Source organism: Mustela nigripes, chromosome 7 (assembly GCF_022355385.1).
Source record: "Mustela nigripes isolate SB6536 chromosome 7, MUSNIG.SB6536, whole genome shotgun sequence".
NCBI lineage: Eukaryota > Metazoa > Chordata > Mammalia > Carnivora > Mustelidae > Mustela > Mustela nigripes.
Window position 1 is genome coordinate 29,611,616 of NC_081563.1, and position 17,463 is coordinate 29,629,078.

The 17,463-nt window shown below is 38.9% G+C and overlaps 1 protein-coding gene across 9 annotated transcripts in view; it reads right to left on the reverse strand.

The window, feature by feature from the left end:
- The window catches only part of LTBP1 (latent transforming growth factor beta binding protein 1), a 400,132-nt gene that overhangs the window by 116,241 nt on the left and 266,428 nt on the right, over positions 1-17,463 (reverse strand). For 5 of the 9 annotated variants that reach the window (XM_059405444.1, XM_059405443.1, XM_059405448.1 and 2 more), the window contains 4 exons: positions 16,181-16,408; positions 14,061-14,083; positions 10,974-11,073; positions 10,464-10,562 (listed from right to left, as the gene is read on the reverse strand). In XM_059405444.1, the coding sequence (XP_059261427.1) occupies positions 10,464-10,562; positions 10,974-11,073; positions 14,061-14,083; positions 16,181-16,408 (450 nt within the window). The remainder of the gene's footprint in view (positions 1-10,463; positions 10,563-10,973; positions 11,074-14,060; positions 14,084-16,180; positions 16,409-17,463) is intronic. The other 4 variants (XM_059405447.1, XM_059405446.1, XM_059405445.1 and 1 more) reach the window with 1 other exon arrangement.

Genomic DNA, 17,463 nt, shown 5'->3' on the forward strand with positions numbered 1-17,463 from the left:
AGATCACAAGTCGACAGAGAGGCAGGCAGAGAGAGAGGAAGGGAAGCAAGCTCCCTGCTGAGCAGAGAGCCCGACGTGGGACTCGATCCCAGGACCCTGACATCATGACCTGAGCCGAAGGCAGCAGCTTAACCCACTGAGCCACCCAGGCGCCCCGGTGTAATTCACTCTTAATTTGTTAATTTCAGCATAAGCATATTTGTATTGAGGTAAAGCAGAATCTTCTTCCCAATCTTCTTTGCTAAATCCTTTGTGATCCTAATGGTTCCTGCTGGAAACTCGCTTCTTCTGTAAGGCCTGAGCAGACTGGCACCCTGAGTCCTCACTTTATTCGGGGAACACACTATGGTAGAGGCAGGAATCCATGCTCAGTGAAGGCCATCAAAATGAGCTTCATGACCAAAAGGATATAAGATGGCCTTAAATTACCTGAGGACTCAAAAGTGGCCTCGTAAGAGGAAGTCTCCTTAGTCTGTTTTCGATGACTTTGTAAGATGTTATAGTGGCCTTGTGATGGTGGAGCAGACCAGCTGGTAGAAGCCCAGGTTTACAGACAGTGCAAACACAAATCCTGCTGCCCTTTCTTTGCTGTGTAACACAGGGGCCAGTTACTCAAACACTCTACGTCTCACTTTTCTGTGTGTTAGATAAATGGGAATAATCAGAGCACCAACTTGAGCGTCAGGTTCAAACACAGCTAATGCACACAGCCCAATGTCTGGCACACTACATATGCTCAATGCAAGCTAGTCATTAAAGACCTACATTGAGACCCAAAACCATAAGAACCCTAGAAGGAAGCACAAACAGTAATTTCTCTGACATCGGATATAGCAACACTTTTCTAGATATGTTCCTTGAGGCAAGGAAATCAAAAGCAAAAATAAACTACTGGGACTTTATCAAGACAAAAGGCTTCTACACAATAAAGGAAACAATCAACAAAACTAGAAGACAACCTACTGAATGGGAGAAAATATTTGCAAATGATATACCTCGATAAGGGGTTAGGATTAAAAAATATATAAAGTGCTTGAAGTGCTTGTATACCTAAATACCAAAAAAAAAAAAAAAAAAAAAATCCACTTAATAAATGGGCAGAAGACATGAAAAGACATTGCTCCAAAGACCTACAGAAGGCCAAAGGACACATGAAAAGATATTTAACATCATTTGTCATCAGGGAAAATGCAAGTCAAAACCACTGTGAGACATCACCTCACACCTGTCAGGGTGATTAAAATCAACAAAAGAAACAAATGTTGGTGAGAACATGGAGAAAAAGAAACCCTCATGTACTGTTGGTGGAAATGCAAACTTGTGCAGCCACTGGGGAAAACAGTATGGAGGTTCCTCAAAAAATTAAAAACAGAACCACCATATGATCTAGTTATTCCACTACTGGGCATACCAAAAGAAAATAAAAACACTAATTCAAAGGTATACACACACCAAGATGTTTACTGCAGCATTATCTACAATAGCCAAACTACAGAGACAGCCCAAGTATCCACTGACAGAAGAATGGACAGAGAAGATGTGGTGTAGATATATACAATGGGATATTACTCAGCCATAAAAGGAATGAAATCTTGTCATTTGCAACGTGGATGGATTTCCAGAGAGCATAATGCTAAGTGAAATAAGTCAATCAGAGAAACACAAGGACCATGTGATTTCACTCATAGGCAGAATGAAGGAAACAAAACAAATGAACAAGGGGAAAAAAAGAGACAAACCAAGAAATAGACTCAACTATAGACAACAGACTGATGGTTACCAGAGGGGATTTAGGTAGGGGGATGGCTGAAATAGGTGAAGAAGATTAAAAATACCTTATGATCAGCACTGAGTAATATACAGAATTGCTGAATCACTATTTTGTATACCTGGAACTAATACAATAATGTACATTAAGTATACTGGAATTTAAAAATTAAGAAATTAAAAAAATAAAAATTTAAAAAAGGAAATAAGGGAGGAAAGTTCCTTTAAGTAATCCATATATTTAATTTTTTTAATTTTACTGATTTAACAGTGGATTATAAACCAATAACTTTTTTTAATTTATTTTTTATAAACATATATTTTTATCCCCAGGGGTACAGGTCTGTGAATGGCCAGGTTTACACACTTCACAGCACTCACCAAAGCACATACCCTCTCCAATGTCCATAACCCCACCCCCCTTCTCCCAACCTCCCTCCCCCCAGCAACCCTAAATTTGTTTGGTGAGATTAAGAGTCACTTATGGTTTGTCTCCCTCCCAATCCCATCTTGTTTCATTGATTCTTCTCCTACCCACTTAAGCCCCCATGTTGCATCTAAACCAATAACTTTTTATGTGTAAGAAAGCCCAGCTAGCCATTATTATCATCATTGTAGATGTTGTTCCTTTTGAGGTCATTTAAGAATATATAACAAAGAAACTGCACATTTATAACAATGTTACCTTGGACTATGATCCCATTCCCATCACCAAGTAAACAACGCTCACAAGGCATGCTGCCATGGGAGAGTCTGAGTGCTCAGGGCAAGCAGACCAGGGCCTCAAGCAGGATAAGCTATAGCAACAGCGTTGCTCGAGGGGGTCTGTGGTTTGAGCGTGAAGAAAATCAGGTGTGCTACCATCACCAATAACCTACCATGCATTCTGCAGGAGAATGTGAAAACGCAGTGCTTTAACAAAGACTCACTATGGACATGACATGAATTAGGGCTGAGGCTGCTTTCCAAAAACCCAAACCACAGTATTCATTTCTCATCAACTGCTATTCACTGTGCTTCGACTTTAAGACAATTGGTGCAAATTATTTGGAAAGTCACTTAGACTTTAAAAGGAAGCATATGCATACAGAGCTGCAGTATCCACTTTGATACCCCGTGCTTACAAACTACCCAGACCTTTAGTGAGCCTATTTATGTTAATTCACCACCAGAAAAATAGACTGGCTTAGTCTGTTTAATGTAAAGTCACAGAAAACATACAGTAACTTGAAAGGCTAAAAACATGGGTAACTAACATGACTGCTTAAACTTCAGTGACTGGTAGTAATGGAAAAAATGAATTATGAAACATATACAGCATAATACATCATTGACATGATAGGAAAATGCTTATTTGTTAAAAATATATAGTTGGTTACAAATACAGAATATAATCTAAATTCCAACATACACAGAAAAGACAGGAAAGAAAGAAATCTCCATGTTATGATTATGGGAATTAGTATTTCTGCTCTATATTTTTCTTCATTTTTCAAAATTTCCACAATGAACATGTATAATTACTTTTATAATCAGACATCTTCCTTTAAAAAAAAATCATTTTTATGCCACAAAAATCTGAAGGTAAAAGGTCACCCTCTCCAGGTTAAAATCTTAGACACTCAGCATTCTCTTCTCTGTTTACAGGAATTCCTTACAAGAATAGTGTGAAAATTACATCTCTAACCATCTATCCCATATTGTAGGTAGATGCCTTCTCTGAAAATTATTGGTATTTACTTTTCTCGATTTTCTCTGTAATTACTGATCTTCCTTTACAGTTTTCTGACATTTTCTTAAAACAGAAAAGATATATTGATCAGATTTTAAAAAAAGATCAGAAGATGAATTAATGTAGTCGGGATAAGGATTCAGAACAAGTTCAAGTCTATAATAATCTGGGGTTTTCATGCAGTGCTTGAGCAGGACTTGCTGCCCCAATACCCACACATACCAATTTGTTGATTACCAAATATCTGTAACTTTCCAAGCATAGCTGTAGAATGGAAGTTTTACATGTGTGAACAAAAATCTTCAAAACTGTGTGATGTTTAAATCAAATATAATACATCCCTACACCATAGTCTGCCAACATATTTAAACTGTTCCTTTTTACATCAGCTCTAAAATAGGGGAAATACTCAAGAAATGTACAGCTTAGTCTTTGGAAATAAAGTGAATATAATGGCCTTTTCTTCCATTCTAGTATCTTCAGAAGAAGCTCTGAGGATAAATATTTATGAGGCATGTTTGAGGATCTTTACCTAATTACCTCACCGATAAAGTTTATAGAGATACAGCTTAAAAAGGTTGATCCCAGTTGGCAGGGTACTAATGTATGTAAGAAAATGTTACTGTGACACCACTAGAGGGTACTAAGAGATACATCAAAGGAGTGGAGGGACATTTACTAAAATGTACTTGATTTCTACCCTGTTTGTCCCATTTTTTAAATGTAAGTGATTAATTAATGTGACTTTCATCAGTGTGGCCTCAGAGCTCCCTTCCATCCGTGAGGCAGGATTCCACCCTTGTAAGTAGAAAGAAGAGTTGTAACACCATCAAAACACCTCAGAATTTTTCAAACAAGTCTCCTAACCACCTTTGCCTGTGCTTTCCCCTCCTTTTCTATTAGATTTAGATTTTCAATCTCCAGGGTGTATTATTACACAGAAAGGCAAGTCCTGAAGGTACTATTTTGAGGAAGATTTGGAAAAATTCTCTCATTTTTTCATTTTTTTTAAGGAAAAAGACATTATGTTTTTTTATTTTTCTAAGAGGTCCCTCATACATAGGGATGTGAATCTGTTCCCATAAAATGAATCAGCTTATGTTGAAATCTACAATTCTTTGAGCAGACTGTGTGGACATAAGCACAAGAATTATTGCAAAACCTCACAGAGGAAACACTAATTTATTGGTCTCCAGGGTATTCTAGTTAATGAAAAGGTCTAGACTTCTTTAGCATGTTTGGTTTCTCAAAGAGATCATCAAGAGGCTCTTTCTACTGGATTCATCCCTAATGCTCATCACATGTCCCCTGGTCCTCAGGACCACCTTAATTTTTCCTACTCTCTGTGCCCCTAAGACACCCTTACCTTCACCTGGTCAAGGACCATATTCTGTTTCTTTCACTTAGAGTTCCATTTAGAACCTGGAAAAAGAGCCATGACCAAAAGCCAATGGAAAACCAAATACTCTATTTATCACAGCAATAAGACCAACAGTGCATTTAAGAGTTTGATATCTTCAAATGTAGTGATTCGAAGGGGCACATGCACCTGAATGTTTATAGCAGCAATGTCCACAACAGCCAAACTATGGAAAGAACCCAGATGTCCATCAACAGATGAATGGATAAAGAAGATGTGGTACATACAACACACACACACACACACACACACACACACACACAGGAATACTATGCAGCCATCAAAAATGAAACCTTGTCTTTTGTAATGACATGGATGGAACTAGAGGGTATTATGCTAAGCAAAATAAATCACTCAGAGAAAGACAATTATTATATGATCTTTCTGATATGAGGATTTGAGAGGCGGGGCAGGGGGTCGGAGGGGGAAGGGCAGGAAAAATGAAACAAGATGGGACTGGGAGGGAGACAAACCATAAGAGACTCTCAGGAAACAAACTGAGGGTTGCTGGGGGGTCAGGGGAGGAGGGGTAGGGAGGCTGGGTTATGGACACTGGGGAGGGTATGTGCTGTGGTGAGTGTTGTGAAAGGTGTAAGACTGATGATTCACAGACCTGTACCCCTGAAACAAATAATATATTATATGTTAATTTAAAAAAAAAGAATTTGGTATATTTATTACATTTTTTCCAAAATGAAAAAGAAAGCTTTTTGGCAAAATATAAGAATGAGTATGCTGACCTTTCACTTTTTTCCTCATTAGATGATTACTCAAAGTAAGTAAGTAACTAAGTAAATAAAGCCTGGAAATATTAAAGCACGGCGATTTTAAATGAAAAAAGGAGTTCATTTTCCGTCAGCATACAGAGTTTACTGAAGCCGTAATGACCAGCAATACACTTTAGGGACAAACATTTTTTAACGGGGTCAATTCTGAACTTTGCACGGCGATTTTAAATGAAAAAAGGAGTTCATTTTCCGTCAGCATACAGAGTTTACTGAAGCCGTAATGACCAGCAATACACTTTAGGGACAAACATTTTTTAACGGGGTCAATTCTGAACTTTGGAAAAGCCCTGATGAGCAAATAGTTTTTATAATGTTGGGCCATGATCATTACAAAGGTTTCCACAAGGTAGTCATGAAAGTCAAAGAATAATTTTTGGCTGTTATGTGAGAGCCATGGAGGAAGTTTGGGAAGAGGAGGAAGAAGGCGTCAAATGTTAATTCATGGAAAGGTTTACAAAAATGCTCTGGCTTCCTAGCTGCCCCACAATGAGCATAAATTGTCCCACAACAATTGAAACAGATGTTTCCACTTCGCAAATATTTGCCAGAGGTTTGATTTTCCAACCTATCCTTGAGCTATTAAGACACTATGTTAAATCAAGAATTTATATGCTGAAATGTATAATTTATTTGGAAACAGTATGCCAATAATGTCACAAGCCACCAAATCAGCTGTTACGAGTGGAATATATCACACTTATGTCCTGCAAATGTGGCTCACTTCATAATTACTGCATGTCAAAGTATGCTTGAAGGAATCTGAAAAGGCTCCTTCCAATCTTACCACCATAAAGATATCATCACTAAGCAATGTGGAGCTGATTTTGTTTATTTTAGATTCTTATGTATTATTCTATTCCTTTCTTCAACTTGTGAGACAAACTAATAGTGACAAGATTTACCTCCTCTGTGTTTTAGGGAAAAAAAAAAAACCGTTGTGTAACAATCTGAACAGAACGGATCAGACTGCTCCCTTAATCTATATGTTTGGCTCTCATATCAACCAATGGGAACATCTATAGTTTGATTTAAATTAAATTTGATACAAAACAATTTTCTTGCTCTAGTGTAGATTGCTGATTATTGTGTAGCTCTAAAATTGCAGACCATTTTAATTCAAAGACTGTAATATTCTCCCCATGGATTGTTCCAGAAAGATTCCTCTACTATAGGATGTAGGAACACCTACAAATGCTGCATAAAATTTCAACGTCACTCTTTTCCTGGAAGGAAACAGTCGTGCTTCCAACATGTGATAGCAGATGTTGGCCCTGTATCTTTGCCAACCTCAAATTAAGCTGTCTTCTAACAACTTCATAGAGCACAGCCACTTTTTTTGGGAAAAAGTTCAGTTGAAGCTAAGTACCTTCAATTTGTTTTTCCTCACACAGCTGCATTTACATGGCAAAACTGCGTTTATCTAGTCAATCTTATTCAACCTCTACGAAGCTTGCTGGCAAAAAGTCCACCCACTGAAGTCTGCCATTGTTAAAAAGGCATAAAACTGTACTTGTACACTGGAAAACAGAAACGTAGGTATACAGTATTCAGACCTAGTACATTGCATTGTCACACTGCAATTTTCCTTTCTAATAATATGAGGTCAACAGTGTGAAAATCCTTGCTGTCCAAGATGGTGTATTGTATCTTGGTGTATGTTTCAGTGCACAGCAAATTCTCTTACAGATGTGCTTAATAAAGCAAGCAGACCCATAAATGGCTTCAGAATAGAGAAGAACTGTTTAGTCTTGGCCATTAAAAAACAACAATAACAACACTATCATTTCATTGCATCACTCTAGAAGTACTGAGAAGATTTGATATTTCTCTATCACTTAACTCAGTATTAAGAGTAAAATCAAAGAGCGGTTGCCATGCACTAACTGGGGAAGGCTACAGCTCTGGCCGGCTCTGGCTACAGTGCCCTGAACTGGGTAAAAACACAGTGAGGTCCATGATGTGACTCTACGCTCCTTTGTCAAGTGCACTTCATCTTGGAACACACAGGTGCTTTCTAAAAACACTTTCCAGGGGTGCCTGGGTTGCTCAGTTGGTTGAGGATCCAACTCCTGATTTCAGCTCAGTGCCAACATCAAGGGTCCTGAGATCAAGCCCAGTGATGGGCTCTGCACTGGGCTTGGAGCCAGCTTGGTATTCTCTCCCCCTCTCCTCACCCCCAAACCTGCCATGTTCAGCTTGCACATGCACTCTCTTTCTCTCTCAAAAACAAAACAAAACAAAACAAAACACAAAACAAAATAAAACGCTTTCCAGTCTGATGTCTCAATTCAAATATCTAAGAGAACTTACAACCACATTTTTGAGAAAACAGCCAAAAGGTTTTTTAACATGTAAAAATAACATATTTTTATATGATTTATTTTATATATATATCACTTATATAATTGTACTGTTTTTTCATATAAAACATATACATACTTAAGGTACACAACTTGATGTTTTGATATACACAAGCATTGTGAAATGATAACTGTAATTCACCTAAGTAACACACTGAGCATATTTTTATTTGAAAAATTATGCATATCATGTTTCTGAGGAAGGACTATTTTAAGAAAGGCTGCAGACTCCTCTATTGACTTCTCTTGTTATATACAGCCAACCTCATCCTGACCGTCAGTCAGCATGATACATCTTGGTGATCTATTTCTGACTATAAAATATTTGCCCACTATACAGTATATGGAAAATAGAAAATATTCTACAATACCCCCACATCTCTTGGATCTTACTATAAAAAACAACCACTGTTAATATCTGGCATATTTTCTCCCAGGATTTTCGCAATGTAGAAGGTGTTTATTTATTTATTTAAAAAAATTTTTTTAAAGATTTTATTTATTTGACAGACAGAGATCACAAATAGGCAGAGAGGCACACAGAGAGAGAGGAGGAAGCAGGCTCCCTGCTGAGAGCCCGATGTGGGGCTTGATCCCAGGACTCTGAGATCATGACCCAAGCCAAAGGCAGAGGTTTTAACCCACTAAGCCACCCAGTTGCCCCCCCCCTTTTTTTTTAAATAACTGGTATGGTGTTCTCCATTCCTTTATTTTCATATACTTTGTCTTGTGTTTAATAGCATTTTGTGACCGTTTTCTGCTAGATTTCAATAAAAATTGTTCAAAAATAGTGTATTTCATGGCATCATGTTCCAATGCCTCGATGTAACATAATTATCTATTTCCCTATAGTTAAATATTTAGATTGTTCCTACTTTTTCTCTATTAAAGCTGGTGCTGTGGCAAGTATCCATTTATATAAATCATTATCTCAGTCTTCAGAGACATTATTTCTTCACACTAGGTATTTCAATATAGGATTACTGGGTCAAAAGTTCTGAATATTTTTGGGGCACCTGGGTGGCTCAGTTAATTGTCTGCCTTTGGCTCAGGTCATGATCTCAGGGTCCTGGGATTGAGTCCCGCATCGTCATGGGTGGTGGGAAAAAAAAAAAAAATCCCTGCTCAGCAGGGAGTCTGCTTCTCCCTCCCCCTGCTCATGCATGTGTTCTCTCCGTTTCTTTCTCCCTCTCAAATAAATAAACTCTTTTTTTTTTAAAGATTTTATTTTTACTTATTTGAGGGAGAGAGAGAGAGCTAGCATGCACAAGCAGGTGAAGGGGCAAAAGAAGAGAAAGAGAAGCAGGCTCCCTGCTGAGCAGAGAGCCTAATTCGGGGCTCGATCCCAGGACTCTGAGATCATGACCTGGGGCAAAGGCAGTCACTTAACCACCTGAGCCACCCAGGCACCCTATTTTTAAAATCCTTCATACATTATGCCAGTTTGAGCTTTCCAAAAGTGGTGAACCAGTTTACATTCCTTTCAGCAATGTGTCTGACCTCAATTTTACTCTAGTAAAAATTAAATGCTAATTTGATAATAATTATTTTGATCTACATTTTCTTTGATTATGGGTTGACATTTCCTATTATATGATTTTTCTGTAAATTACTTGATTTTATTATTTTCCCATTTTCCTATTAGTATTTTTATTGCTGACTTATAAGAGCTCATTATACATTAAGGATATTAATTTTTATGCCGCTGGTTTGTTTCACATTACTATAAATGTTTATAATGTGTCATTAATGATTAAAATTATTATAAAGAATTTTGAAAATATATAAAAATAAATCAAAGAACAAAGATTATCTGTGATCCTATGAATTGGTAATGGTTGAACACTTTGATGTACTTTTTAATTCATGTATTTTTTGGTGTTTTACTTGTTTACTTTTTTTAAGATTTTATATATTTTTTGGACAGAGAGCACGTGCAAGCAGGGGGAGGGGCAGAGGGAGAGGGAGAATGCGGGGCTTGATCCCAGGACCCTGAGATCATGATCTGAGCCAAAGGCAGACACTTAACCCACTGAGCCCCCCAGGAGGGAGCCCCTTGGATGTGCTGTATCTTTCTCTGTGTTTGTAAACATTTAAAAAATAAAATTGGAATCATACCGTGTTCTGTATTGCTCATTTTGCCAGAAGCATCTCCTCATGACATTAAATAGCCTTTTACAGCATTAAAACTATGAGATATTTCACTGTATATGTACCATAATTAACTTAAGTGTTCCTGCTTTTTAACAGTATTTAGATGATTTCCAAAGATTTGCTATTATGACTAACCTGCCCTGAGCCATCTCATATCTTTGATACAATTTTGATACCACATTTGACAGGAGGCTCACCCCCACGTCTCAAGCACAGGCTGCGGCACGTACCACCACACCCACCTGTGACTTGGGTAGGCGCAATCACTTGGCTGGCACTTGATGTAGAAGCTTCGGGAGCTACTTCCACAGGCACGGGAGGTGATGTTTTTTCAATCACTACTATATATGAGAAAGGAGGGGATGAAAAAAATTAAAGCCTGTTAGGTGCTTGGAGGTCCCATTATAAAATGCAAACGTAATTTAAGTCTCCTAACTTATCACAGTCCTGCTTGGATACAAAGGACTCTTATAGATCCCGAAAGCCCCTGGTAGTCATCTATAGCCTCAGTTTCAACATTCAGCAGGAATATATGAGAACAATTCAGAAGCCAGGGAAAAATGAGCCTTCATCAAATGATGCCCCTCAGAAGTGTTCTAACAATATATACCTACTCCTGGCCACTGAAAACCATGAGAAACTTAAGTTCCTTCTACCATTCTAAACCATACAAGACCACCCCTACACTAACATTATGAGTATATTAATATTCTTAAGAATATTATAATATTCTTCAGATCAGCAGAGGTTACCTGGAAACTGTGGGTGCAGGTGAATAGTTGAGATGCCTGGAGAAAGCTGGGGTTGACCAGGCTCAAGTTTGGTTTTCTCTTGATCCAATGAATGTATTTCCTGGGCGGTTGTATTAAAAAGAAAAAGAGAGAGAGAGAGAGCAAGAACTGAAAGTAGGAATTATCTTCAGTTTCCACACATTACTGTCTTTACTTGATTCTACTCTTAGAAAGCCAACAAGTATCATGAGACACTCGACAATGACCTGTGCAGTTTTGTGGGGTAAAAATGCATATAGGAAGTGATGCTGAGCCGCGACTAAAACAAGCCTTTGATTCCCCCAGCGGTGCTGATGTATGTACACACCCCCAACTGTATCCCAGGGGGGTCCAAAGCAAAAGGTCCCTTTAGACACTGTAAACATGTGGCTCAGGGGCCCACATCTGATCTCAAACAAGGCAAAACAAACTCCAATGGAGAACTAAGCTGTCCTCTCATGGACATGGTACCCTGCTCTAGCAAGATGACCAACCACACTCTGCAGAGTAAATAACAGGAACAGCACATGTGTCAACCCAAAACACACAATACATTAAAATATTTTAAGCCGGGCAGTCAGTAAGGCCTCTCTTGAACCTCCCATCCAGTAACTGTGCACCTCCAGCTCTCAGCGTAGTCAAGCAGAGCAACACAAACACAGGGACCTGGACCCGGGGCTTCCTCATGCGTCCGGCGGCCCCCTCCCGTCCTCTGGACCGGAGGTGAAAACACAGACTGGGGGCACTTGTGATGTAGCTTCCAGTTAGAGCTGCTCGGGGCTCCAGCAGACTGAACCAGCAGAGACAGCAGCTGGGGCCAGCATGCCCATGCCCCACGTCCTCAGAAGCATTCATTGGGTTACTTGGTCCTGGCTGCCCTGCACACCACTGCTATCTTCCCCAAAGCTCACTCCCTAGGTCTGTTTCCCTTTTCATGGCCGTCCTAATTTCAACGATCTGCTCTTTCGCTTTTCATAAAATAGATATCCTGCCGGGGTAGCTCATCAAAGACCCAATTTCGTAGGCATGAGTCTTTAGAGTGACTCCATTTCGATCTTCCATGAGTACCTCCAATCCATCCCTGCCAAAGCCCTGCAGGCTCTCATTCCGCGGTCTGCGTGTCTGTCAATGCCACAGGCATTAAATCATGTTGCAAGTCACACTATGGTCCCTGCTCTTCCATTCTTCGTTCCAAGCCCTGCCCAGCTGCACTGTTCTTTATATTTGTTGACCTTTTCATACCCACAGCCCCCACTGCCCTGGTCTGGACTCTCTGTGTCATCCTGTTTATTATAATCATCTAACTGGTCTCTTAAGCTCCCTCATCTCCCTATCTCGGTTAATTCTGCTGTGATTCATCTTCCATAAAGACTGAGCAACTATTACTTTCCCCCACATTTTTCCATCTTAAGAATACAGACTAATCTTCCATTACCTATTCAAGGGGACCTCAATCAGTCAAAATGGCAACCCATTCCCTGCAGCCCGTGGTCAATGCCCACAAGGAACAGACCACCATCAGGTGTTTATGCACTCCTGAGACTTACAGACAGCATCTCCCCCATCAGCACAGGGCAGCAGACTTCCTAATCAATGCTCCTTCTCCACTGGACAAGTGGAGTCAAGAGAGAGAAGCACAGTATCCCACCCTGATTACAGCTGCAGCTGGATTTCAAGCCTTCCTCAGCAGCCCCAAGTTCTCCTTCTAACCAAGCCTCCCCTGTTCCCCCAACAGACCTCTTGCTATCTCCTCCACTGCACCTATGCACATATAATTTCCCACCCACAGGCTACCCTGCTTTCTCTTCATCCATCTTAACATCATGAGACCTCCGTGAGGAGTCAAGACTGCAAAGACTATGACGGCATTTTCCTCACTGTCTCATCTCCAAAAAATTTACAATGTAAATTGTTAAATTTCAGAATTTAATGAGAGTTACCATAAACTCCGTCCTCAACAGCGAAGAAAATAGGTTATCAGGGAGCTGGCTGGTCTGCTCATGACCTGAAGGATTGCTTCCACATATCAACCAAGACTGAATTCAAAATCAACAAAATTGCAAACCACTGCACGCTGCTGACCTTTAGAAACACAATCCAGGAGCTGTAAATGTGCATATAAAATATGCACATGTGTTCTACTTCTTTTGGTGTCAATGTAACAACATTCTTCTTTGTTGGCCGCTGTCACTCTAAAACCCTACGTCTTTATTGTTCTGGATTCTTTCAGCACTTAGGTAGAACCCTGAAGTTATCCTATCTCATATGCATAAGCTAAAAATTTTAAAAACTTTTATAATAATTTATAGGTGTTCGTGCCATCTGAATTCTAACACTTGGGTGTGAAGATTTAATAATGATCTAATTTTCATGTTATTAAAGAATCAAAGCGAGACTCAGACGGGGTACAATATTACATAAACAAGGCTTAGATCCAGCAAATTTGTATATTTCCTATGAATAAATCTCACAATTCATGGTCCCATTTTTATGCCAAAAAAAACAGAAGGCTGACTTAATATTTCTCTAAAATTTCTAAGAACCAATATTCTAGTATTGGGTTGTAACTTCCAAGGGTAAGTAAGCTCTGTTCTTTTAATGTAACCAAATACCATGCATGTTAAATTTTAGTTGACTTAAGAAGTACTTCACTCATATATATATCTCCAACTCTTACATATATAAGAATTCACATTTGCATATAATCTTTTTTTCTATCCACAGTCCAGGCCACGAACTGACTTGAATTCTGTTTAAACCTCTGATTCCATCAGTCCCACCGTTTTCTCTCACTACAATTCACGTTCCATGAGAACAAGGAGTTTTGTCTGATTTGTTCTCGATTGTTATCCTAATACTCAGGATAGTGCCAGTTACGTAATAGGTGCTCACTAAATATTTCTTGAATGAATGCTATAATTCCTCACACCAAATAATGAATACTAGGCATGTTACTGTATTTAAGTTTTAAGAATCCACAGACTATCAATAGGTATTCTAAAAGAAAATCATTTTGATAGTAAAAACAAAAAACAAAAAACAAAGACTTGGAAATAATGAATGAATTACCTTCTCAGGGGGTGCAGTTGCCACTAAAACCAGAAAAGAAAGAAGGGCATTAGTACAATCTAAGTCAATACACCACATAATGGATAAATTAAAAAAAAACAATAAAAGTCAATTGTCACTCCAAAAGGATTAAGAATCAAACAAAATAAAATGCAGAATTATGGTCATCTGCCATTTTGGAGAATTTTACACAAGATCAACAGACATACACTCCATGCTACATCATTCCTTAACTACCAAAGTTCAGGTAGATGTGATGAAACTCTTTCCAACTCTCTCATTGACTGAACAGGTTAAAGGAAACAATACTTTCTGGTTCATTATTTTAGGGCTGATCTCAATTTTATGGAACTTCCCTTATCAAAAAACATTTTCATTAATTGGCCATGTACTTATCCTTAACATAATATATGATACTGGATGTTAATGTTAAAAAAGGAAGCCACTATTTCAATAAGAGATTTAAGACTGGGTACTGTACTCGTAATCTTTATTGAAGCCCCGTGAGCATCGTCAGTAAGATAAGCTAACTAAATTAGAAGGAGAGAAATCACAAGCCAATAAAAGCTAATTAGAGATTAGCATCAGTATATTGAACAGATTACATATTACACAATCATAACATTATTGAGAAACAGTGGGAGTGGTTATGCCTTTGGATTTAGAAAGACTTGCTTCTCATTAATCGGCCTTTAGTATTAGTTCTCCAGGTTATGATTAACAACTACTGGGGTTTTTCTCATTAGTCATCATCTCCCTGAACATTAGTGTACAGTGTTGGTAGATGCTTAACTTCCAAAAGCAATGAGGGAACCAGATGGCTTATCACTGCTGCTATATTCTTGTGGTTGGAAAAAATCAACCGAACGGTCTGTCCTACTTAACCCACCAAGGATGTCCTGAGGCAGAAGCTGGACCAGAGCCCATTTCCTCCTGCCTGTGCAGAGTATGAGCCATTGCAAACATCTGCAAACATACCACAAGTGTAGAGTAAACCAGTCAATACTGTCAATTCTAGGTGAGGGCTTCCCTGCTCTGCCTAACAAGAAGGGCCACAAGTAGAAAAGTGAAATACAACAGGCTAGAACACAGAAAAATTCAGAGATCTGAAAAAAAGACCTCTCTAGAACGCAGCTTAGCCAAGCTCCTGATTCTCTACTAAACTAGATACCTTTTCTCCTCACAAAATCCATAAATGGGCACCCTATATTCTGACCCACTAAACTGTGAGAAGCCAACAGGAGCGTCATTAAAGAAAACACATATTCTGTATAAATCTAAAATGTTTGCTCCTTCTATCTGTGATAAACATTCTTAGGATAATAAAGATATTCAAGGGATTGAATATGCTGGCTTATATAAAGAGACACAGTCAAGGTCAATTGTCTCTAGACTCCTAGAATACAAAGCTATACCCTCTTTCTTGGAAAAATGTGATTCTCGGCCCCATTACATATTCTGCATATGACACATGGCAAGCCATGTACCCTCTCTAGGCCTCAGGCTTCTGAGAAAGTCAATGAAAGGACTACACAAGGTGATTTCCAAGATCCCTTTGGGGACTCTACTGTCCTGCCTCATTGGTCTCCCATGATCCCTGACTGTCTGTTGCCCTCTATTTCCAATGGAAGCTCCATCAACGCTTTAACTTCTTTAAGTCTGTAGATTCCACTTAGTGAAGTAGGTAACAATTTATTAAATGGCCCTCTAGACAAAGAAATGAACTAGGGTTATTCCCTAAAGGATGTAAATTACCCTTCAGGAATAAACACCAAGACAAAGTAGCCCCCAACAATCCCTGAGATCACCACAGAATATCATTACCTGCTCCAAACACATTACTCTACAGAGGTGGTTCTCAATCAGAGGTCATTTTACCTCACAGGGACATTTGGCAGGGCTGGACACCCTTCTGGTTGTAACACCTGGAGGGGAAAGGGTGCTACTGGCATCTAAAAGTTCGAGCCCAAGGAGGTTGATGAAATCCTACCACACACAAAGAATCATCCTACAGTATCAATAGTGCTGAGGTTAAAAACCCTGTTCTAGAAGGGTATTAACAGAGAAACCAAAGACCCACAAGATGGAGGGCTGGGTCCTCGATCTACTTCCACTCTCACCTTCTGGCTCCGCCACGCCTGGCCCGTGTTCCCGGGAGAAGGTCAGGGCCTCCACTGGCTCTTCCTTGGCTGGGAGAGGTGGAGGATGAGTACTTTTAGCAACAGGTTGAGTGTTCTTTGGCTTGACAAATACAGGTCCTTTACCTACATGGTGATGGATTGGCCTGCGTCTATGAACGCCAGAAACCGTATAACCCATTCCACCAGGACAGATTTCCTTAAAAGCAGCTAGATTTGGGATGGGAAAATATTCCTTTTAAAAATCTAAAAGTGCAAAACTTATACAGAGGAAAATATCATGATGAGTATTTCTTAGTAAATCATCATTAATATAGTTACATTTAAAAATTTCAAAAACAGATGCATAATGCTTGAATTTCTCTTAAACTTGCATATTTACAGAAAAAAACCCAACCCTTTCTTTTATTCAATACTTCTCCATCTGTTAATTCCTTATCAATATTATATATATAGCCTACATAGCACATATAGAGAGCATATATTCATATATACTATATATTTCAGCAACCAATTAGGAGATACCATATATACATTATCTACATTTAGTTTTCTCTATCATATGATATATCACATATATGGAATCTATGTAATATATTAGAAGGTTTTTACATACAGAAGATACCATATATACTATATATATTTCATAGGGTATGTGTATAAGGTCGACAAAAACCAGGCTTTCTTCTTTTCCTCCTGCTTTGGTATAATTGCATTAGTTATTAACAAGGAACTAGAAATATCTCTCTACACTAGATGACTAATAAGAAGGCTAAAAGAGAAAAATCAATCACTGGTCAGGGAAATGAGATGCTGAAATTTTCATAATTTGTTTCTAGTTGAAGAGTCAGCCAGAATGGAGCGTATCAGTGGATATGGTGAGGTTGATGAAGAAGGACTAAAACGGGGAGTGTTTTTGAAGACAGTTTCAGGATAGTGAAAAGGAATCCGGCAAAGAACTAAAGGGATGAGGGAGAAAAGTCAAGAACAACAGGACATGCCAAGTCAGAATGGAGTTATTTTCAAAAAAAGGGATGAGGAGGCAACAGCCTGATCTTGACCAGCTGGCTTAATTATCCAGAGGACAGGAGATGTTCTGTGCCCTGGGACTGCTATCCTTGCCAGGAAAGTGGTCTTGCCTGTTTAAAAAAAAAAAAAAAAAAAAGGCAGACTGGGCACATAGGATCTGCTAACCTCCACTGCATCATCTCCAGGAATAAGTGAAAGAGAAAGACAGGGGTGGCGAGGCAGTGTGTGGCCTGAGA